Source organism: Mercenaria mercenaria, chromosome 10 (genome assembly GCF_021730395.1).
Source record: "Mercenaria mercenaria strain notata chromosome 10, MADL_Memer_1, whole genome shotgun sequence".
In the NCBI taxonomy this organism is placed as follows: domain Eukaryota; kingdom Metazoa; phylum Mollusca; class Bivalvia; order Venerida; family Veneridae; genus Mercenaria; species Mercenaria mercenaria.
In genome coordinates, this window is record NC_069370.1 from 78,015,171 (window position 1) to 78,032,985 (window position 17,815).

Genomic DNA, 17,815 nt, shown 5'->3' on the forward strand with positions numbered 1-17,815 from the left:
GATGTTGGTATTTCTTCGGATTCATTCGAAGTTTGACAAATTTGGTTTTCTTGATTGCTGTAAATAAAATATCCAGTACATACAATAACAGGAAATTACAATTTGAATTAATTTTATAATTTCGTTTGTAATATAACTGTTAAAACTCAATTTATGCATAAATATTTCTACGTATTTATATAATTTATATATTTTTAAATGTCATCCATGAATTAAATTTTAAAAAATGTTGTTTTCTTTTTGTTTTAGTTACTAACCTAATAGCATTATCCGATAAAAGTCAACGCCTTTTTTTAGGTGGGTCTGTAGCTGGACGACGTGTTGGCGGTCGTCTGGCAGGTGTGTATTTGTTATAGTTTACTGTGCCTGCTGGAAGGGGATCGGGATACTTCTCGGTCCGACCACCCTCCCTCAGGAAAATGTAATTTACAGAACAAGATTTCTGAACCAAGTTCAGGTTTTCTGAAAAATGCATGCACATTTACCTTTAAAACAAATGGTCTACAAAATTCATGTACTGTCACCTAGTAGAAGTTCATATTTATTCGGATAAAATGTAAAATTTGTCCACAAATAAGATCCGTGTTAACACCAAGCTTTGTCGATATACATGCAGTACTCCCATATTTGGTGAAGAAAACCAGTGAAATTGACATAATCTGCTAAGTCGGATATTTCAGTGAGGTATTTGAAAACTTAGAAAATCTAAATTTAAAGTATTGCATTCGCCTAAGGAAACTGATCATAGGATATTAATTACACTGCCGTACCTTAGAAGAAACGTACATGTAGTAATTTCCGTCGAAGTTGCTAAGTGTTCAACTGTGAGGATGGCCACATGCTTTTATCTATCGTTTGCATTTTTCAAGGTTCCTTTTCGGCTTCGGAAATGGAATAAACTGTACATCTCCTACTAATCGATCTTTATACCGACTGTCTGAATTACACCGTCCACGTTGACATCTTTTAACCATGATTAGACAGATTTACATTATACAGCAAAGCTTTTTTTCAAGGTAACTGCTTCGTATCTAAGAACCTCTACAATTTCAGCTTGTCGAAGGAAAATGGCGGCGATAAGCTTTACGTGGATGTGTCAAAAATCAATATCTGATTTGATCATCGATTAGTTTGATTGAGAGGCGGCGACTGGTCAATTTGATCCCCGTCAATATTGTAATACTAATAATTAGAACTTCGTGATTTTTTATGTCTGTTAATTTAAGGGAGAGATAATGAATCCTGTAGTTCTGTAGGGGCTATTAAATTGACAAATGCAAAAAATGGACATTGTTCCTGCAACGGGATCATTGCAGGCTGTTCTAACAGAGCAAAATTGATGATTTTGGCATGTTATTTTTAACGGATGGTGTTAAACATTAGTTTTGATAATTTTCTGTATTCTTGTATGAGAGTCCTGATCTTGCCATTAATTAAAAGCACAAGACATGCACACACTTTATAAAATGGCCACTTTTATTCTGCTTATCAGGGAAGTGCAATATTACGATTCGCTACATGTAAGCCTGGTCGTGCCCAAAATGTTCGAATCCAAGTGTACCCTGTTACCTTAACTTGATGATGAACAGTTGATGATGTTTCCAACGCTAAACAGAAGTAAAGTTTGCGTATACATTAAAGCACTTGTTGTCACGTGATACATTAATGAAAACAAGGCTCCGAAAGTGACACTAGGGTAAACGGAAGTACATGCGTGTATTCGTTACGTGCTAACTTTTAAATGAGATTACAGAACGAAAGTAGATTCGTCGCGTCTATACATTTCTTATAAATCACGTTTATGTCATAAACTTCCACTATTTTAGAAAAGTTTTTTTAGAAAGAAAACATTTGTTTTGGTAAATTTACTTTAATATTTGAGATTAAGTCGTAAACCTGCTGTTATTTTCAGTTTGCAGATATGTTGTATGTTTCTCAAAAAAGTCTTAAAAGCTGCTAAAATCTAGGCTTCTACAAGAAAGCTTAATGCTCCAAAAATCTAATCTTAATCTAACATTAAGTATTGATATCTATAATGTATCTCTGATATAAATTACTAACTTGAATTATTTAGCATATTTCCATATTACAAATGTGAAATTAATTATTTATTCTAATGCGAAACCTTTCGTATTTTGTATATAATGTTATTTTTACTTGTGCTAAATATTGCTGAAAGGGCAAGGAATGGCTAACAATAATTTCTAAAATAGGACCAGTAGTGAAGAAGATATGCCATACTGAAAAAAATGGCTAATCATTTTAGTGTGTTTTTGACGTAATTTACATACTGCTGAATACTTCATGTTATAAATACCCTTTTAAATGAGTTAATTTTATATGTTTCTTGAGTGTAAGATGTGAAACATGGTAATTTCTTTCATTATTGCAGGAAAAAGTAGAGAAATTATTTTACAGAAATAAGTAAATACTGTTAGAATATGTAGATGTAGAAATACTGTATTTTTGCAAGGAATTATGGGATATTCCCACTCTCGAATTGAATTATGGTAAGAAAAATGGCGGCCTCCAGTGACACATGGAAACATTTGACCTACTTAGAGATGTTTAAATCTGTTTGGTGAGTACATTTTAAAACATGTCGATGAAAAATGGATTGATTTTCATTAGTAATTACAAGTTTATGTTGCTAGATTATCTTTAAGATAAGATAAGATAATATTTATTTAACGTCGGTTATATATAAAAGTTACAACATAAGCTTGAAGCTTGTATCCGACATAAACATATTATCCTATTACATACAAACAAACAAACTATAAATAAAAGCATCATAAAGACATATTAAGATAAGTTCTTCAGATTAAAACGTGAGTATCAAACCTAAATATTTAATTGAAAGACATATATTACATTATAGCGATAGAAGTAAGCAGATAATTTTTTTAAGAATTTAATTCCTAAAATTACAAGTTTATAGAAACATTGAAAAATGAAGATAAATTTTATACAAAAGCTAAGACCTGTGTAGTATCTGCTGGTCAAAAAGGAGTCCAAAAATACTTCTATAAAAATTTTAGCCAGGACTTGCTAAATAAAATTCATAAACTCTTTTTCTTTAATTCATTTTCATGAAGACAAAGTCTTATGGTCGCGAGTTATGGGAAAACGAGGATACAAAATTTGAGAGAAACATCCAGATATTTCTATGCCCCCACTTTGGGGACGGGGGCATATAGATTTGCCCTTGTCCGTCCTTCCGACCGTCCATCCGAGACTGTTGTGTCGCGCCTAGCTCCAAACGTATTTGACCTAGTTTACAGGAATGTTGGTCAGCATGTGCAGTTGGGCACCTGGGGTTTCGCGTCCGGATTTATTCAGTATTGTAGGAGTTATGGCCCCTGACCAAGGAAAAGATTTGTGTCATTTGTTATGTAGTGGGGGCATCTGTGTCCTATGGACACATTTCTAGTTTCTCCATTGTTAGTAATGCTCAAGTGAGTTATAATGATCGCTCGATGCCCGGCGTCTTATCGTCTGTCTTCTGTCTGTCTTCTGTCAATATTTAGTTTGTGCATGCGATAAAGGCTGTATTTTTCAATAGATCTTCATGAAATTTGGTCAGAATAATTGCCTTGATAAAATTTAGGCATAGTTTGAAAATGTTTATCTGGGTGAAAAACTAGGTCACTAGGTCAAATCAAAGAAAGCCCTTGTGTTGTCAATAGGGACTGCATTTTACACCGGATCTTCATGAAATTTGATCAGAATATTTGTCTGGATAAAATCTAGGTTAAGTCAAAATATGTGTCATATGAGTCATCTGGGTTAAAAAAAACTAGGTCACAAAAGACTTTGTGAGTGCAATAGGGGCTACATTTTAATCAGAATGTTCCTGAAATTTGACCAAAATGTTTGCTTTGATAAAATCTAGGTCAAGTTCAAATTTCGATGATGTTGGGTGAAACAGGTCACCTGGTCAAATCAAATAATAACCTTGTAAATGCAATAGGGACTGCATTTGTCTTTGGATCTTCATGACATTTGATCAGAATGTTTGATATGATAAAATCTAGTTCGAGTTTAAATATGAGTTATCTGGGCTTCAGAACTAGGTCGCCCAGTAAATTCAAAGAAAATCTTTGAGAATGCAATAGCGGCTACAGTTTAGGCAGGCTGTTCATGAACTTGGACGAAAATGTTTGCTTTGATAAAATTTAATTCAGCTTTAAATATGTCATGTTGGGTTAAAAGCTAAGTCACCTGTTCAAATTGGTCCTCTTGATTTGTGAAACAAATCAACTACTGTGGTGCTACAAAGAATGTTTTATTTTCAAACGTTAACTAAAATCAAATAATTATAACAAAAGCAGTGAACTAATTTCAAGATACAATGTTATCATTATCACATTATGATGTATTTTGTGGCGTTTTACTTTTATTCAATGCCGGAAGTCTCTGAGGGTTTAGAGGACTTTCGAATCACTTTCCCATTGAAATCCTTTTATAAAAATGCGTTAGAATTATTTCATGTGAGGTAGGCGAGACCTTGAAGACAATATTACGTTGACCACTAGTACATGTTTTAAGTCATGCTTAAAATAGCTTAGGATACATTGCAAGTTTCTAGCTTTGGATCCGGGCATTTTGCGGGCTTAGGTGACCACCAAGAAGATAGATTAATTTATTTATATTTCACAGGTCAGCAGGATTCCTTACATAACAAACTTGACAGGGCTCGAATCAATAGTCTTTGGTCAATTGATTTGATACAAACAATCACAACTACTTGGCCACGGGGAGGTGACAAGTTAAATTATTAATGAGACAAACGTGAACTAAATCCGATAGTTATAACTCCTGCATTTTCGTGTAAAGCCCGATTCACATTGCCCCGGATGGGTTTGCGGATGAGATTCGGATTTTCATCCCCGGATTGATCCACGAATGTGTAAGAAAAAATGGGTTTTGCGAAATTGTTACGGTCTGTTGATGATGCATTTAGGATTTGATACGGATGACTGAGTTGAGAAGACGGGTGAGGCTAATTGTGTACGCGGGTCTAAGGGATTTGTTGCTGTCCACTGCGAGTGGTAACAATTGCAGTACTGGTAGTTACAGATTAGGTAAGGATTAGTTGCGATTTTCCCATTGTCTGCCGGATATCAATTAAAATGCGCTGCGGATCTTTCCGGATCGCTGCAATTCCTTTCGATCCCTGAGTTACGTTCTTCTGAGTTCTGTAGCTGACATCAGCTGAACATTGTCGGACATTACACAGTTCCTCCAACAGTACATCTGTGTAACAAACATTATTTAAATCTGTCAAGCCTTTCATGAGTTATTGCCAGGAGACCGTGAGTTTGGCAAATTTTAAGTTGAACAGGGGCCATAACTACGTCAAAAGAAATGGTGGTTTGTAGGCAAAGCCGAACTTGACCTGTATTTTATTATATTACACCTGTGTACCAAAATTTATTTAAGTCTGAGTTATTGTCAGGAACCATGAAAACCAACGGACCGGCCGACCGACAAGCTCACTCCTATATAACACCCCAAACTTCGTTTGTGGGGGTATAAATATCACAAACATTAATTCTGTCCCCATTTCAATTTTACAAGAAAATGTTTTCAGGAACCGTCATCAACCCCGCAATTATTATTAAGCGAATACTAAAATGATCTCATTACCTTTTGCATTGCATTAGTAATAGTCAGGAAATGCGCCCCTCGATTTGAAACAAACTAAATGTGATAGGATGGACAAACGATGAACCTCCAAGAAAACTCACCATCAGCCTTTGGCTCAGGTGAGCTAGATATACAAATAAATAACGTCAGATGTGTTTATTAAAACATACTAATTTATTTAGTTCTAACTGCTCCTCATTTAAACACAATGATAATTACAAGTTGCAGTATTATTCTGTGAGTATGTGGATGGCCAATTGAAGGACAATTTTACTTTTGAAGTTCCAAAGCTCATACAACCATCCGGTCTTGCCAAGGTTCTTTACTCACAGGTCCATTCAAGTAGTGCTTAAGGTAGAGCTTCACCTCTTTTGCCTCCCTCGTTTTCGGATTCCCGCAAATTGGCTGAAGGTCTTTATGTCTACATTATTCATCCAGGCTCCAGGGACGATGTTGTACTCCTCATCCTCGTCATAAAGTAGATAGTTGTGGTGATTTGGATACCGGATCCTTATGCGGTTGCGTAGACAGACGCACGCCTTGACAATCATGGCCAATGTGGCAGGATGTTGTGGGAGAGTGGTATGCAAACATCTACGAGGGCTGTCCCAGAAAATCTCGAACTTCTTTTATTATTTCAAAAATAAGCGACGCATCAAATAATTATTTTAACTGATGTTATTTCGTTGTATACTCTACAGGACTATAGTGTTTAACGTTAAATATCTGTCATATTATTTGAGTATTCCTTAAATAATTGACGGCAGTCAGAGCTAGTCGGCGCACGCTCAATTTTCCCACTACAAAAAGATATGGCTTCCTTTTGAATTCATGTAACTTACCAGTATACATCTCACAGGATTAAAAATTATATTGTCGTTAATGGCAATGTATGGCGCGTGATTATGTTGCGTTTCAAGTCTTTGACGTCACTAATGTTAAAATAGTGACGTAATGTTGAAAGTGATGATCGCACACCATTTTAGAAATGGCGACGTCAGATAATTTCGCGGCGCAGAAAGTATCAATGAAATATTGTGTAGATCGCGGTGTCACTCCTTCACAAACAAAACGAAAAATGGAAAATTCTAGAAGTTTGGCAAATGTTAGCAGGATACTTGTCTTTACGTGACACAAACGTTTTAAGGAAGGTTAAGCGGGTGATTCAAAGACAGGTAAACATAAAACTATAATACTTTCTGCAAAACGAAATTATCTGACGTCGCCATTCCTGAAATGGCATGTGATCTCTACTTTCAAAATGTCGTCACTATTTTAGTATAAGTGAAGTCAAAGACTTGAAACGCAAAATAATTACACACCACACGTTGCTGTTAACGATGATATAAATTTTAATCCTGAGGTATGTATATTGGATAAGTTACATGAATTTGAAATAAAGCTGTTTCTTCTTTTTTGTAGAGTGGAAATTGAGCGTGCGCCGACTAGCACTGACTGCCGTCCATTATTTAAGAAAAACTCAAGTAATATGACAGATATTTAATTTCAAACTCTATAGACCTGTAGAGTATACAATGAAATAACATCCGATAAAATAATTATTTGATGCGTCGTTTACTTTTGAAATGATCAAAAAAGATCGCGATTTTCTGGGACAACCCACGTATATCTCTGGACCAAAATAAAACCGTAACAGCTTTTAATTGTTTTACCACAATGATTGTCTTCCGGACTGTTACAATCTTTTAAGATCTATAGGATCTTTTCAGAACTGTTACGGAATTATTAGGGATTCCTTACGGATATATTATCCGTGGCAAATTTTTGAGCATGTTCAAAACTTTGAACCCTTGTCCACGAATGCCCCCGATTTCTGAACAGATGCAACGGATGACTTACGAATGAGTTAGGAGTTCTACAGATGCGTTAAGGTTGCTATCCGGAACTCATCCGCAAGCCCATCCGGGGCAGTGTGATTGTAGCTTAAGATAATGTCAAAAGAAGGTCTTGTTCACGCTTCATTCAAGCGTGGTGGTAATACAAAGATACTGAATTAAAAGTTTATTAATACATCACACCAGGAAGGAACCAACATCAAATGCTTCTTTTTCATTCGACTGGTATCGTCCTAAGGATGATGGATATCTAATCCATAAAGAGATTTGAGACTACATTGTATAATTGTTACATTTGAAAATCATGTGCTTATCAATCAAAATGAGTCTGCAATTTTCACTGTTTGTATTGTTCTCGGTGCTTCCGAGGGATCTCCTTTCCAGATTATAATTATTAGCTGTTATGAATGTTATGAAAGGCTGAACAAGTATACATGTGTATTTCAATTGTCTGAGACAGATATAAGACAGATTCAATGGTATACATGTAATACTAACTAATTCATATGTTGAAGTTTGGTTATCAACAATGCATGTCACTGTGTAATGCTGCAGGCATTATCAAAGTCATACCTTACTAAATATTGTATTTCAAGTACATGTAATTGAAAACCACTAAATGTAAAATCATGATGTTAAAAACTTACCATTTATTTTCATCTTTTTCTGCCACTTAAATTTAAGTTATGTCAGACTTTCTGCATGAGATAAAGTTGTACTCTTACTTAAATTGTCTATCTTAAGTGATAAATTAATGTTTAAATGAAAGAACCAACTGGATATAATCTCTTTTTTATCTCTCTATCAGGTAACAGGTATTTCATTGCAGCAGGGAATTTTGCTACATCCTGTCACGCAAAATTTATGAATACATCGTCTTTAAATAATTGACACTATGTAAAATGAATATCGTAAACATGTATTTGAATAAACATAGTATTTCTTTTAAAAATTTGACTACATTTGGCCATTTCACAGAAGTAAGATTTTTTAACCTCACATTACATTTGAAAAATGTTTCTCATGGATAAAAAACTTCAACAACAATACTTAACTAAAACTTCATACATGTACAACCCTTATAAATATACATGCCTTTACCATTGATAAATATAATATTAGAAAAAACTGCTTTATTGAAAGGCTAGATGGAAAATAAAGCGATGCATGCATATTGAAATATCGATACCATTTTGACGTTTAAGATGGCAACCAAAGTGATGGGCGATAAAAAATGGAATTCTCACTGTAGGCGGATATGCTATAATAGAAAACATGACTGTTCACAATATAGCAAAATCTCCACAAGATAACAATTTAGCATAGACTATAATATAATTTTCAAAAAGATATTGCACATACCGGTCAGACAATGGAATCCTTGATATCCTGATACACATCCTTCAGTACAATTACCGTTGACTGTCTCACATTTCATATCAAAACACTTGTCGCTACAGTCTTTGTTACATTTTTCACCATAGGTGCCGGTTTTACATCCATAAACACAGGATCCATTTAGTCTATCGCACGTGCTATTGATGCAATTTACATGACAGGCATTTTCACATTGTATACCATAATTTCCTTCTACGCAATCGTTACAATATCCATCGGCTCTCTCACACGTGCCGTTTAGACAATTGTCATTGCATGGTACATTACATTGCCCTCCATATACTGTCTTCTTCTTGCATCCTTCCGTGCAGTTCCCAGATTTCTGTTCACAGATTCCATTTAGACAACCATCTGAGCAAGAAATGCATTTATTACCCCAATGTTTAGTGTCTTTACATCCGTGAAGACAGGTCCCATCGATACTGTCACATTTTGCAGAATCGTCTGCAGGCACCTTGCAATTTTCTCTACAGAGGTTCGGGCATTTGTTTCCCCAGTAATTAGGATTACAGCCGTTCACGCAGTCACAAGACTGGTTACACTGTTGTAATTTACAACCGTCTTGACATCTAATTTCACAAGTTGGTCCACAGTTACCCGGATAATCGCATCCTCCAATACATGATCCTTTAACAAAAAAGATAATATTTCTACAGCTATAAGATGGACAGGAGTGCAGAATCTCTCGTAACAGACACAACTTAACAAACAGCATGCTTATAAGTAAAACATTTTTTTCATGCATAGTACAATTAACAATCCAAAATGTAAACTTGTCTCCACTTGATGCTACAAATTTACAATTATCTATCTTAACTATAACAATTCAAAACGGTCAAACATTTTCTTTCGCGACTTTCCTATACCTCATGAAAATAATTAAATATGTCTATGAAATTAAAATGATTTCTTCTACATTCCACTAGAAAAACGGGGAACATAGCATAACATATATCCGGCTTTTCCAAAACAATGAACATATTAAAGAACATTCCTGTTGCAGACATGGTGATTTAAATTGCAGATGTTGTTGACAAAAAGACGAGTATGAAATCACGGAAACAGCAGGAACTACGTAATTTTGTCAGTGTATCGGTCGGTCGATTCGTGGATAGATCACGTGTTTTCAAATTCTGTGTGAAGTTAGCAGAATAACAGAATAGCAGAATGGCAGAATAACTCCAGCAGAATAACAGAATAGCTGAATGGCAGAATAACTCCAGCAGAAAACCAGAATGGCAGATCAGCAGAATAACTCCAGCGCATGTTATTTGCGGTTCTGCTATTCTGCTGGAGTTATTCTGCCATTCTGCTATTCTGCTGGTGTTATTCTGCCATTCTGCTATTCTGCTATTCTGCTGGAGTTATTCTGCTGTTCGGCTATTCTGCTGGAGCTATTATGCCATTCTGCTATTCTGCCGGAGTTATTCTGCTGTTCTGCTATTCTGCTATTCTGCTGGAGTTACTCTGTCATTCTGCTATTCTGCTATTCTGCTATTCTGCTGGAGTTATTCTGCTGTTCGGCTATTCTGCTGGAGCTATTATGCCATTCTGCTATTCTGCCGGGGTTATTCTGCTGTTCTGCTATTCTGCTATTCTGCTGGAGTTACTCTGTCATTCTGCTATTCTGCTGGAGTTATTCTGCTGTTCTGCTATTCTGCTGGAGTTATTCTGCTATTCTGCTGGAGTTATTCTGCTGTTCTGCTATTCTGCTATTCTGCTGGAGTTATTCTGCCATTCTGCTATTCTGCTAACTTCACACAGATGTTTTCAGAGCGCTAATACTTACAACCGTCAAACTTAAGGACTGCGTGTTTCAGGAACAGCTTATGTTTTGGGGTTATTCTTTTAAATCCCAAGATCACAGTTACCTCGAGCCAGGGAAAACCTTAAGAAAGCTTAACCCTAATACCGCCAACTTTCAAAGGAAAAAGAACAAATCGATTGTCGTAGTGAAACTGAGCTTTTCGGAAGAAGAAGCTTTTTTCTTATGACATTAACAGTCTACGCAACTTGTCGAAAAGCAATGCACCGCACAAAATAAACAAAGTAATGACCGCTTGGTTGCCTTTATGCCACATCAAATAAAAGGAAATGTAGCTTTAAATATCAAAGTTGCGACTAGCTGACTGGTGTTGGAAGCTGAACGGAAACAAAGGAGTAAAGTGGTAGACAAGAGATATTTCGCATCTAATGATGGTCATGTAGTAGTAAACATAAGATATTTAGCGGCCGTGTAGTTAATCTTACTATAGATAGACAATCTGACAACTGAGAGATTTTGAGGATGAGGACTGATTTTGACATCTAATCTACACACTGGATAACAGGCTATCCTGACGCCCGCTGGACAAAATAATAAACGCTGGGAAAACAATCCCGCTGTAAATGGGAAGGTAAAAAGTTTTTCATTTAAAATGGAAAAATTATTGACGTGCTCAGATTCAGCTCAGCCACTCGTGACATTATCGATTCCACTATACATATTATTGATAATGGGACATTCCTTCCACTTCTTTTCGAGAGGTGCTACTCAATTTGGCAAAGGAGGCTCTCCTCTGACCCGAAAAAAATAATAAAAAACGGCTGCGCACCTATCACAACTAGTGGTTCTGACAGAGAAGATCTTGGTTGGCTAAATAAATAAGATTATGTGTGTTAATGCAGTGTTTTGTTTTCAATGCTTTGCTTTTCTCACGCTAATTCTAACGTTTCTGAGGTATGAAGAGGGCCTCCTTCGCTAAATTTAGTAGCTCCTCTCAAAGAGGAGTGAAAGGCAGGTCCTTTATCAACAAAATATCGATAATGATTCTGAGCACCGACTCCTTAAACGTTTTATACGTTTCTGGGGTTCAAGGAGGTCCTCCTCACTGCCTCCTGCTATTTCCTCTTGCCCTCCCCTTGCCCGATAGGGTACCGTATTCATGGCGGCAAAGGAGGTCTACCATCAGTTCCCTGAAACAAATACGTACAAAGAGTCGTAGGAAATGATAGAAAGGCCCACTTTTAACATTCGTGATCTCTCATGGACGTTCTATCTTTAGAATGGAGGTACATGTAAACCATATGTACCTAAGTCGGTCAAGGTTATGGTTAATATGATGGTTACTGACTTTAGCACATGCACATGAAACAATGCAACTATCAATCCACTATCAATTCAAAAGTGTTAGACCTCATATTGAATCTAGAACACGCTAATAATGGAAGGACAGCCTAGTTTATACACTGTCCAATGTCGTTCTTGTATAAAATAGATAACGTCGTCTTGAAATTGAATGTCGCTCTGGTTTCGAATGTTCAATGTGGTTCTGGGTTGTGCAATGTCGTTTAGTTTTCAAAAGTCCAATGCCATTCTGAAATCGAATGTCCAATGTCGTTTTGACTTCAAATATCCAATGTCATTCTGAAATCCTTCTAGAAATGAATGTCCAATGACGTTCTGTTTTGAATGTCTATTGTCGTTTGGAATACGACATTCCAATTTTGTTCCTGTTTAGAACGTCTAATGCCGTTTTGAATTATAATGTCCAATGTCGTTCTGGATTCGAATGTATTATGGCATTCTGGATTCGAATGTCCGATGGCGTTTTGGATTCGAATATCTAATAGCGCTCTTGATTCGAATCTCCAATGTCTTTTCGGATTAGAATGCCCAGTGGCGATCTAAAATCGAATGTCAAATGGCATCCTGCCGTTCTTGATTCGACGGTCCAATGCTATCCTGAATTCGAATGTCCATGTCGTTTTGAAATTGAATGCCCAATGTCGTTTTGGATTCGAATGTCCAGTGTTGTTCAAAAATGGAATGGCCAATGACGTTCTGAAATCGAACGTCCAATGTGGTTCTGGATTCAAATGTCAAATATTGTTTTAGATTTGAATGTTCAAAATCGTTTTAATCGATTTGAATGTTCAAATTCGAATGTATTATGGCATTCTGGATTCGAATGTCCGATGGCGTTTTGGATTCGAATATCTAATAGCGCTCTTGATTCGAATGTCCAATGTCTTTTCGGATTAGAATGCCCAGTGGCGATCTAAAATCGAATGTCAAATGGCATCCTGCCGTTCTTGATTCTACGGTCCAATGCTATCCTGAATTCGAATGTCCATGTCGTTTTGAAATTGAATGCCCAATGTCGTTTTGGATTTGAATGTTCAGTGTTGTTCAAAAATGGAATGGCCAATGTCGTTCTGAAATCGAACGTCCAATGTGGTTCTGGATTCAAATGTCAAATATTGTTTTAGATTTGAATGTTCAAAATCGTTTGGATTTCGAATGTCAAATTTTGTTCTGAAAACAATGTCCAATGTCGTTCTTGATTCGAATGTCCGATGCCGTTCTGAGATCAAATGTCCATGTCGTTCTGAAATTGAATGCCCAATATCGTTCTGGAATCAAATGTCCAATGTCGTTTTGAAAAGGAATATCCAATGTCGTTCTAAAATCGAATATCCATTGTCCTTATGGATTCAAATGTCAAATGTCGTTTTAGATTTGATTGTCAATTGTCATTATGGGTTCGAATTCCAATTTCGTTCCTGTTTCGAACGTCTAATGTCGTTCTGTATTATAATTTCCAATGTCGTTCTTTAGTCGAATGTTCAGTGTCATTCTGAAATATCAAATGTCCATGTCGTTCTGAAATTGTATGAACTCGAATGTCCACTGTCGTTCTTGATCCTAATGTCCAATGTCATTTCAAAATCGAATGTCTGATGACGTTCTAAAATGTAATGTTAATGTGGTTCTAGATTTAAATGTCAAATGTTGTTTTAGATTCGAACGTCCAATGTCGTTCTGATATCGAATGCCGAATATCCAATTTGTTTTGGTTTCGAATGTCCATTTTCGTTCTGAAAGCAAATGTACTTGGTCATTTTGGATTTGAATGTCCAATGTCGTTCTGGGTTTGAATGTCCAATTTCGTTCTGAAATCTAATGTCGTTTTGGATTCAAATTTCAAATGTCGATCTTTGGTTCGAATGTCACATGTCGATCCTGTTTTCAATATCCAAATATCGTTCTTGGGTCATTTTGGATTCAAATGTCCAACGTCGTTCTGGATTCTAGTGTAAATGTCCAAGGTCGTTCTGAAATCCCAGCACTACCCCATTCAGACATGCAGATACATGCATACAACAGGGGAAGGACCCAACTAAGCAGTTTCTCCCCCCCCCCCCCTTCACGGTGTATTATTCAGACAAGCAGATACATACATACTAGTGAGAAAGAACCAACTGGTCAGTTCCTTCCCCCTTCGTTGTATATTATTCAGACACAGACACATGCACACTAGGGGAAAGTACAACTAGTCAGTTTCTTTTCCCTTTACCGTGTTTTACTCAGACATGTAGATACATACATAATGTGGATAAAGAACCAACTACATGTGTTATCATTCTGATACGTAGATAAATACATACTATGGTAGAAAAAACCAGCCAGTCAGTTTCGTCCTCCTTCACCGTCTATTATTCATACATGTAGAATCATACTACTATGAGGGGAAAACTAGCTGAACAGTTTCTTCCACATTTCACTGTCTATTATCATTCAGGTATGTAGATATATACCTCAAACTGTTTTCCCCCTTCTTTGTGAAAAGAAATAATGGGGGGGGGGGGGGGGGGGAGGGAACTAAACGGGGGGGGGCCTTGGAGAAAAAACAACAACCAGTCAGTATTTTCTCTGTTTTGGCATAAAACTAGGAGAGGGGAGGGGGCGGTCTCACTACGGGGGAAAACCAACAGGCTGAGGAAGAAATCAATTGGTTGTCTTTCCCCGGGAACTTGAAGAAACTGACCATTACGCCGGGTCGCATTCCATTGGGTGGAAGTCCAATGTTCTAACCACTGAGCCAGAGTGGACTCCCTGACGCAGTTGTGAGAGATCGGTTTTAAACGTGCAGGCTATGCAAAAGCGACTGTAACACATCTTAAATGCAATTCCTTATTCAGTGCTATGACTTACGCCGAACATTGGTATAAGCCAAGCATTGGTCTCATTACCCTAAAATTGAGATTTTTTTGCCGATTTGGTGCTGACTGGACTTAACGATCGGTAGCCTGACATTCATTATTTGAAACAAATCTACTACTAGTATTTGTAGGGATGCCGTAAATGTTAATTAACATATTGGGCCGTGCGCTTACATGAGTATAAGATCTTGCAAATGATGAAAGTTGCTAGACAGAAGTTCCAAAATAAGGTTTTGTTCCACATTGTTATTGAATCGATAATGACATTTACGTATAATGGAAACATTTATTTCGTTTAAACAGTATTGCAGAATGTATTAACGTTTAGCGGTGTAATATGTTTCTTTAAATATAAAATGAAAGATATATGTATTTTACTATTCATGATTATCCGAACAGATGTTAAAATCTTACCAGTTTCCCTTTGACAAATATCTTTGCAAGTGGAGCTACATCTTAAGCCACATTTAAAACCATAGCGACCTGGACGACAACCGAAATTACAGTATCCGTCACGTTCCCTGCATGTTGGTAGAAGCTGATTTGGCTTGACAGTACAGTAGTAGTTACATGCCAGGCATTTACCGTTATCTCGGTAGAAGTTTCTCTTGCATTCGTTGCATACAATTCCACTGGAAAACAATGGTGACAGTAATGTTAAGAACGTTTCAACTTTAAATTGTATTGTTGAAGGTAGCCCTGCATTCAATAAACCAGCAGAGACATCGTAACGTCATTTATCCATAAAATCTAGAAAAATGCCTGGCCACTGTTATAAGGAAACAATGTTGCTGGGAATCTATTCTATCTCGTGTATTAAGCGCCGCTGTCTTTCTTAAGGATCACTTTATAAATAAATATGTGTTGTTGTAAAAAAATCCAAAATATTTATATAAAAGTAGCAACACTATAACGGCTCAAATTGGTATTTGCCGAATTATATTATACTAAGCACAGGGACATATACATTTTATTCGGCCAATAATTTACATGAATTCTACAAGTATGAAATGTTTCATTAAAATCTACATCCTTGAACTTTTTCTATATGCAAAATATTACCAAAAGTACGATTTTCCGATAGAAGTCCATTGTTTAATTTGAACGGAGGACTAACATTTTCAATCGCTTTAACAAAATATCAAGCATATGACCTTACTATTTTATTAGCTGAATTTCCATTAGATATGATGCTTTGAATAATGTGGTTTAATGAAATTCTACATTGTAGAATAATAGCTGTTTCAAACTACCTTAATTACAGAAAATAAAACAAGACCGATAAAACTTGCCAATTTTAAAATAAAATGCGATATAACCTAATGGATAGGAAGCCCAGAGTCTTACTGGTGAATACATGGCCAACTCTATTATCAAAAAGGCACATGCCAGGTTAAAATGTCTGTATAGGAAACAGAAATTTCTTACTGATCATACTAAAAGACTTTTGATTTTAGCTTTGATTCAGTGTCATTTTGACTATGCCTGTTCTTTCTGGTTTCACGGCTTATCTCAATTTCGGAAAAAAAACAAGCTACAGGTTACCCAAAATAAATTAATCAGGTTTATACTCAATCTGGAAAATAGGTCCCATATTGCCCAAGAACATTTTATTTCATTGAATTGGTTACCCGTCTGTAAAAGGGTGGAACAAATAACATTGTGTCATGTTTTCAAAATCAAGAATGGTCGATCTCCTGACTATATGAGTCAATACTTTGTGACCCAAAATTCTGTGCATTCATGTAGAACAAGGTCTAGTGATAGTGGGTCTTTTATGCTACCAAGGGTGAAAGGCTTTGGTTTGAAGTCTTTTTCCTTTATAGGTTGTAAATTATGGAATATGCTTCCATCTCAAATAAGGAATCTGTCCAGCCTTGCTGTTTTCAAAAGTGGTGATAAAGATCTCTTTTTTTAAAATATTAGATTACACATGCAGAATTTTGTCCTATTGTGCCAAACTTTGTATCTAGTCTTTAATTAAGTGCAATTCTTAATTATTAAATATCTTAAGTCTTTTATATTTTTTCATTAATATGAAGTTTCATGCCTCTCTATGTCAAAACACCACTAACAGGGACCACAATGGAAATAAGGGATTTCTTCCCTTTTTTTGTGTTATCCCTAAAATTGATTTACTGATATGGTTCATTACATATGCATATTTCATGAATTTTATTATTTTTTTCCTTGCTGATAAATCTTAATATCATATCATGAATGTTGTCATTGTAGCCATGTTGTCAATATCGAAATACACAAAAAAACAAAGCCTGTACCGCAATCGGGAGGTCTAGTGCATTTTTTTCCAGAAGGTACGTAATTCACTTCAAGCTTTCATCATAATGTAGTATTAAGTTGAAAAAATATTTTAGTTAACATGTAAGGCCCTTTCAGAAACAAAGTAATAAACAACAAATACTTAAATTCTTTACTTTAATATAAAAAACCCTGTTACGTCTGCAAAGTGTAACTTTTCGGCTTGAATTATTCTTATTGCTCAAGCTTGCTTTGCATTTTGCATTCTTAAGGCCACACTTTATCAGATAAATTGTTATTAACAAACTGCAAGACCACGCGCACAATTATATAACGAACCTGCAATCTATCTACTGTAGGCTTACTTATTTTAGCGGTGTACTAATAACAGCGCTTTTAGCGCTATCGCACGTGCGCTAATTCATGTCCGAGCATTAATTTGTCCAAGCATTTTCATGTACATTTTCATTTGATGATGTTTTCTTCGAACTTTGCAAATAAATACTCTTGAGAGTTTGCACTAGTTACACTGCTTGCTAATATTTTAAGGTTCGTTTGATATTCCTGTTTATTGTTCATATTATTATTTTAAGTATATGATCATGCAAAATAAAATATTTAAGCTTGTAGGTTGTGTTTCTTTCTCATTTGATCAAGTTGTTATC

The 17,815-nt window shown here is 36.0% G+C and overlaps 1 protein-coding gene across 1 annotated transcript in view; it reads right to left on the reverse strand.

Moving 5' to 3' along the window:
* LOC128546259 (multiple epidermal growth factor-like domains protein 10) overlaps window positions 1–17,815 on the reverse strand; it is a 57,601-nt gene that overhangs the window by 14,565 nt on the left and 25,221 nt on the right. Inside the window, exons 3-4 of the mRNA XM_053516555.1 lie at window positions 15,306–15,523; window positions 8,871–9,533 (exon numbers count right to left, since the gene is read on the reverse strand). Of these exons, the coding sequence (XP_053372530.1) occupies window positions 8,871–9,533; window positions 15,306–15,523 (881 nt within the window). The remainder of the gene's footprint in view (window positions 1–8,870; window positions 9,534–15,305; window positions 15,524–17,815) is intronic.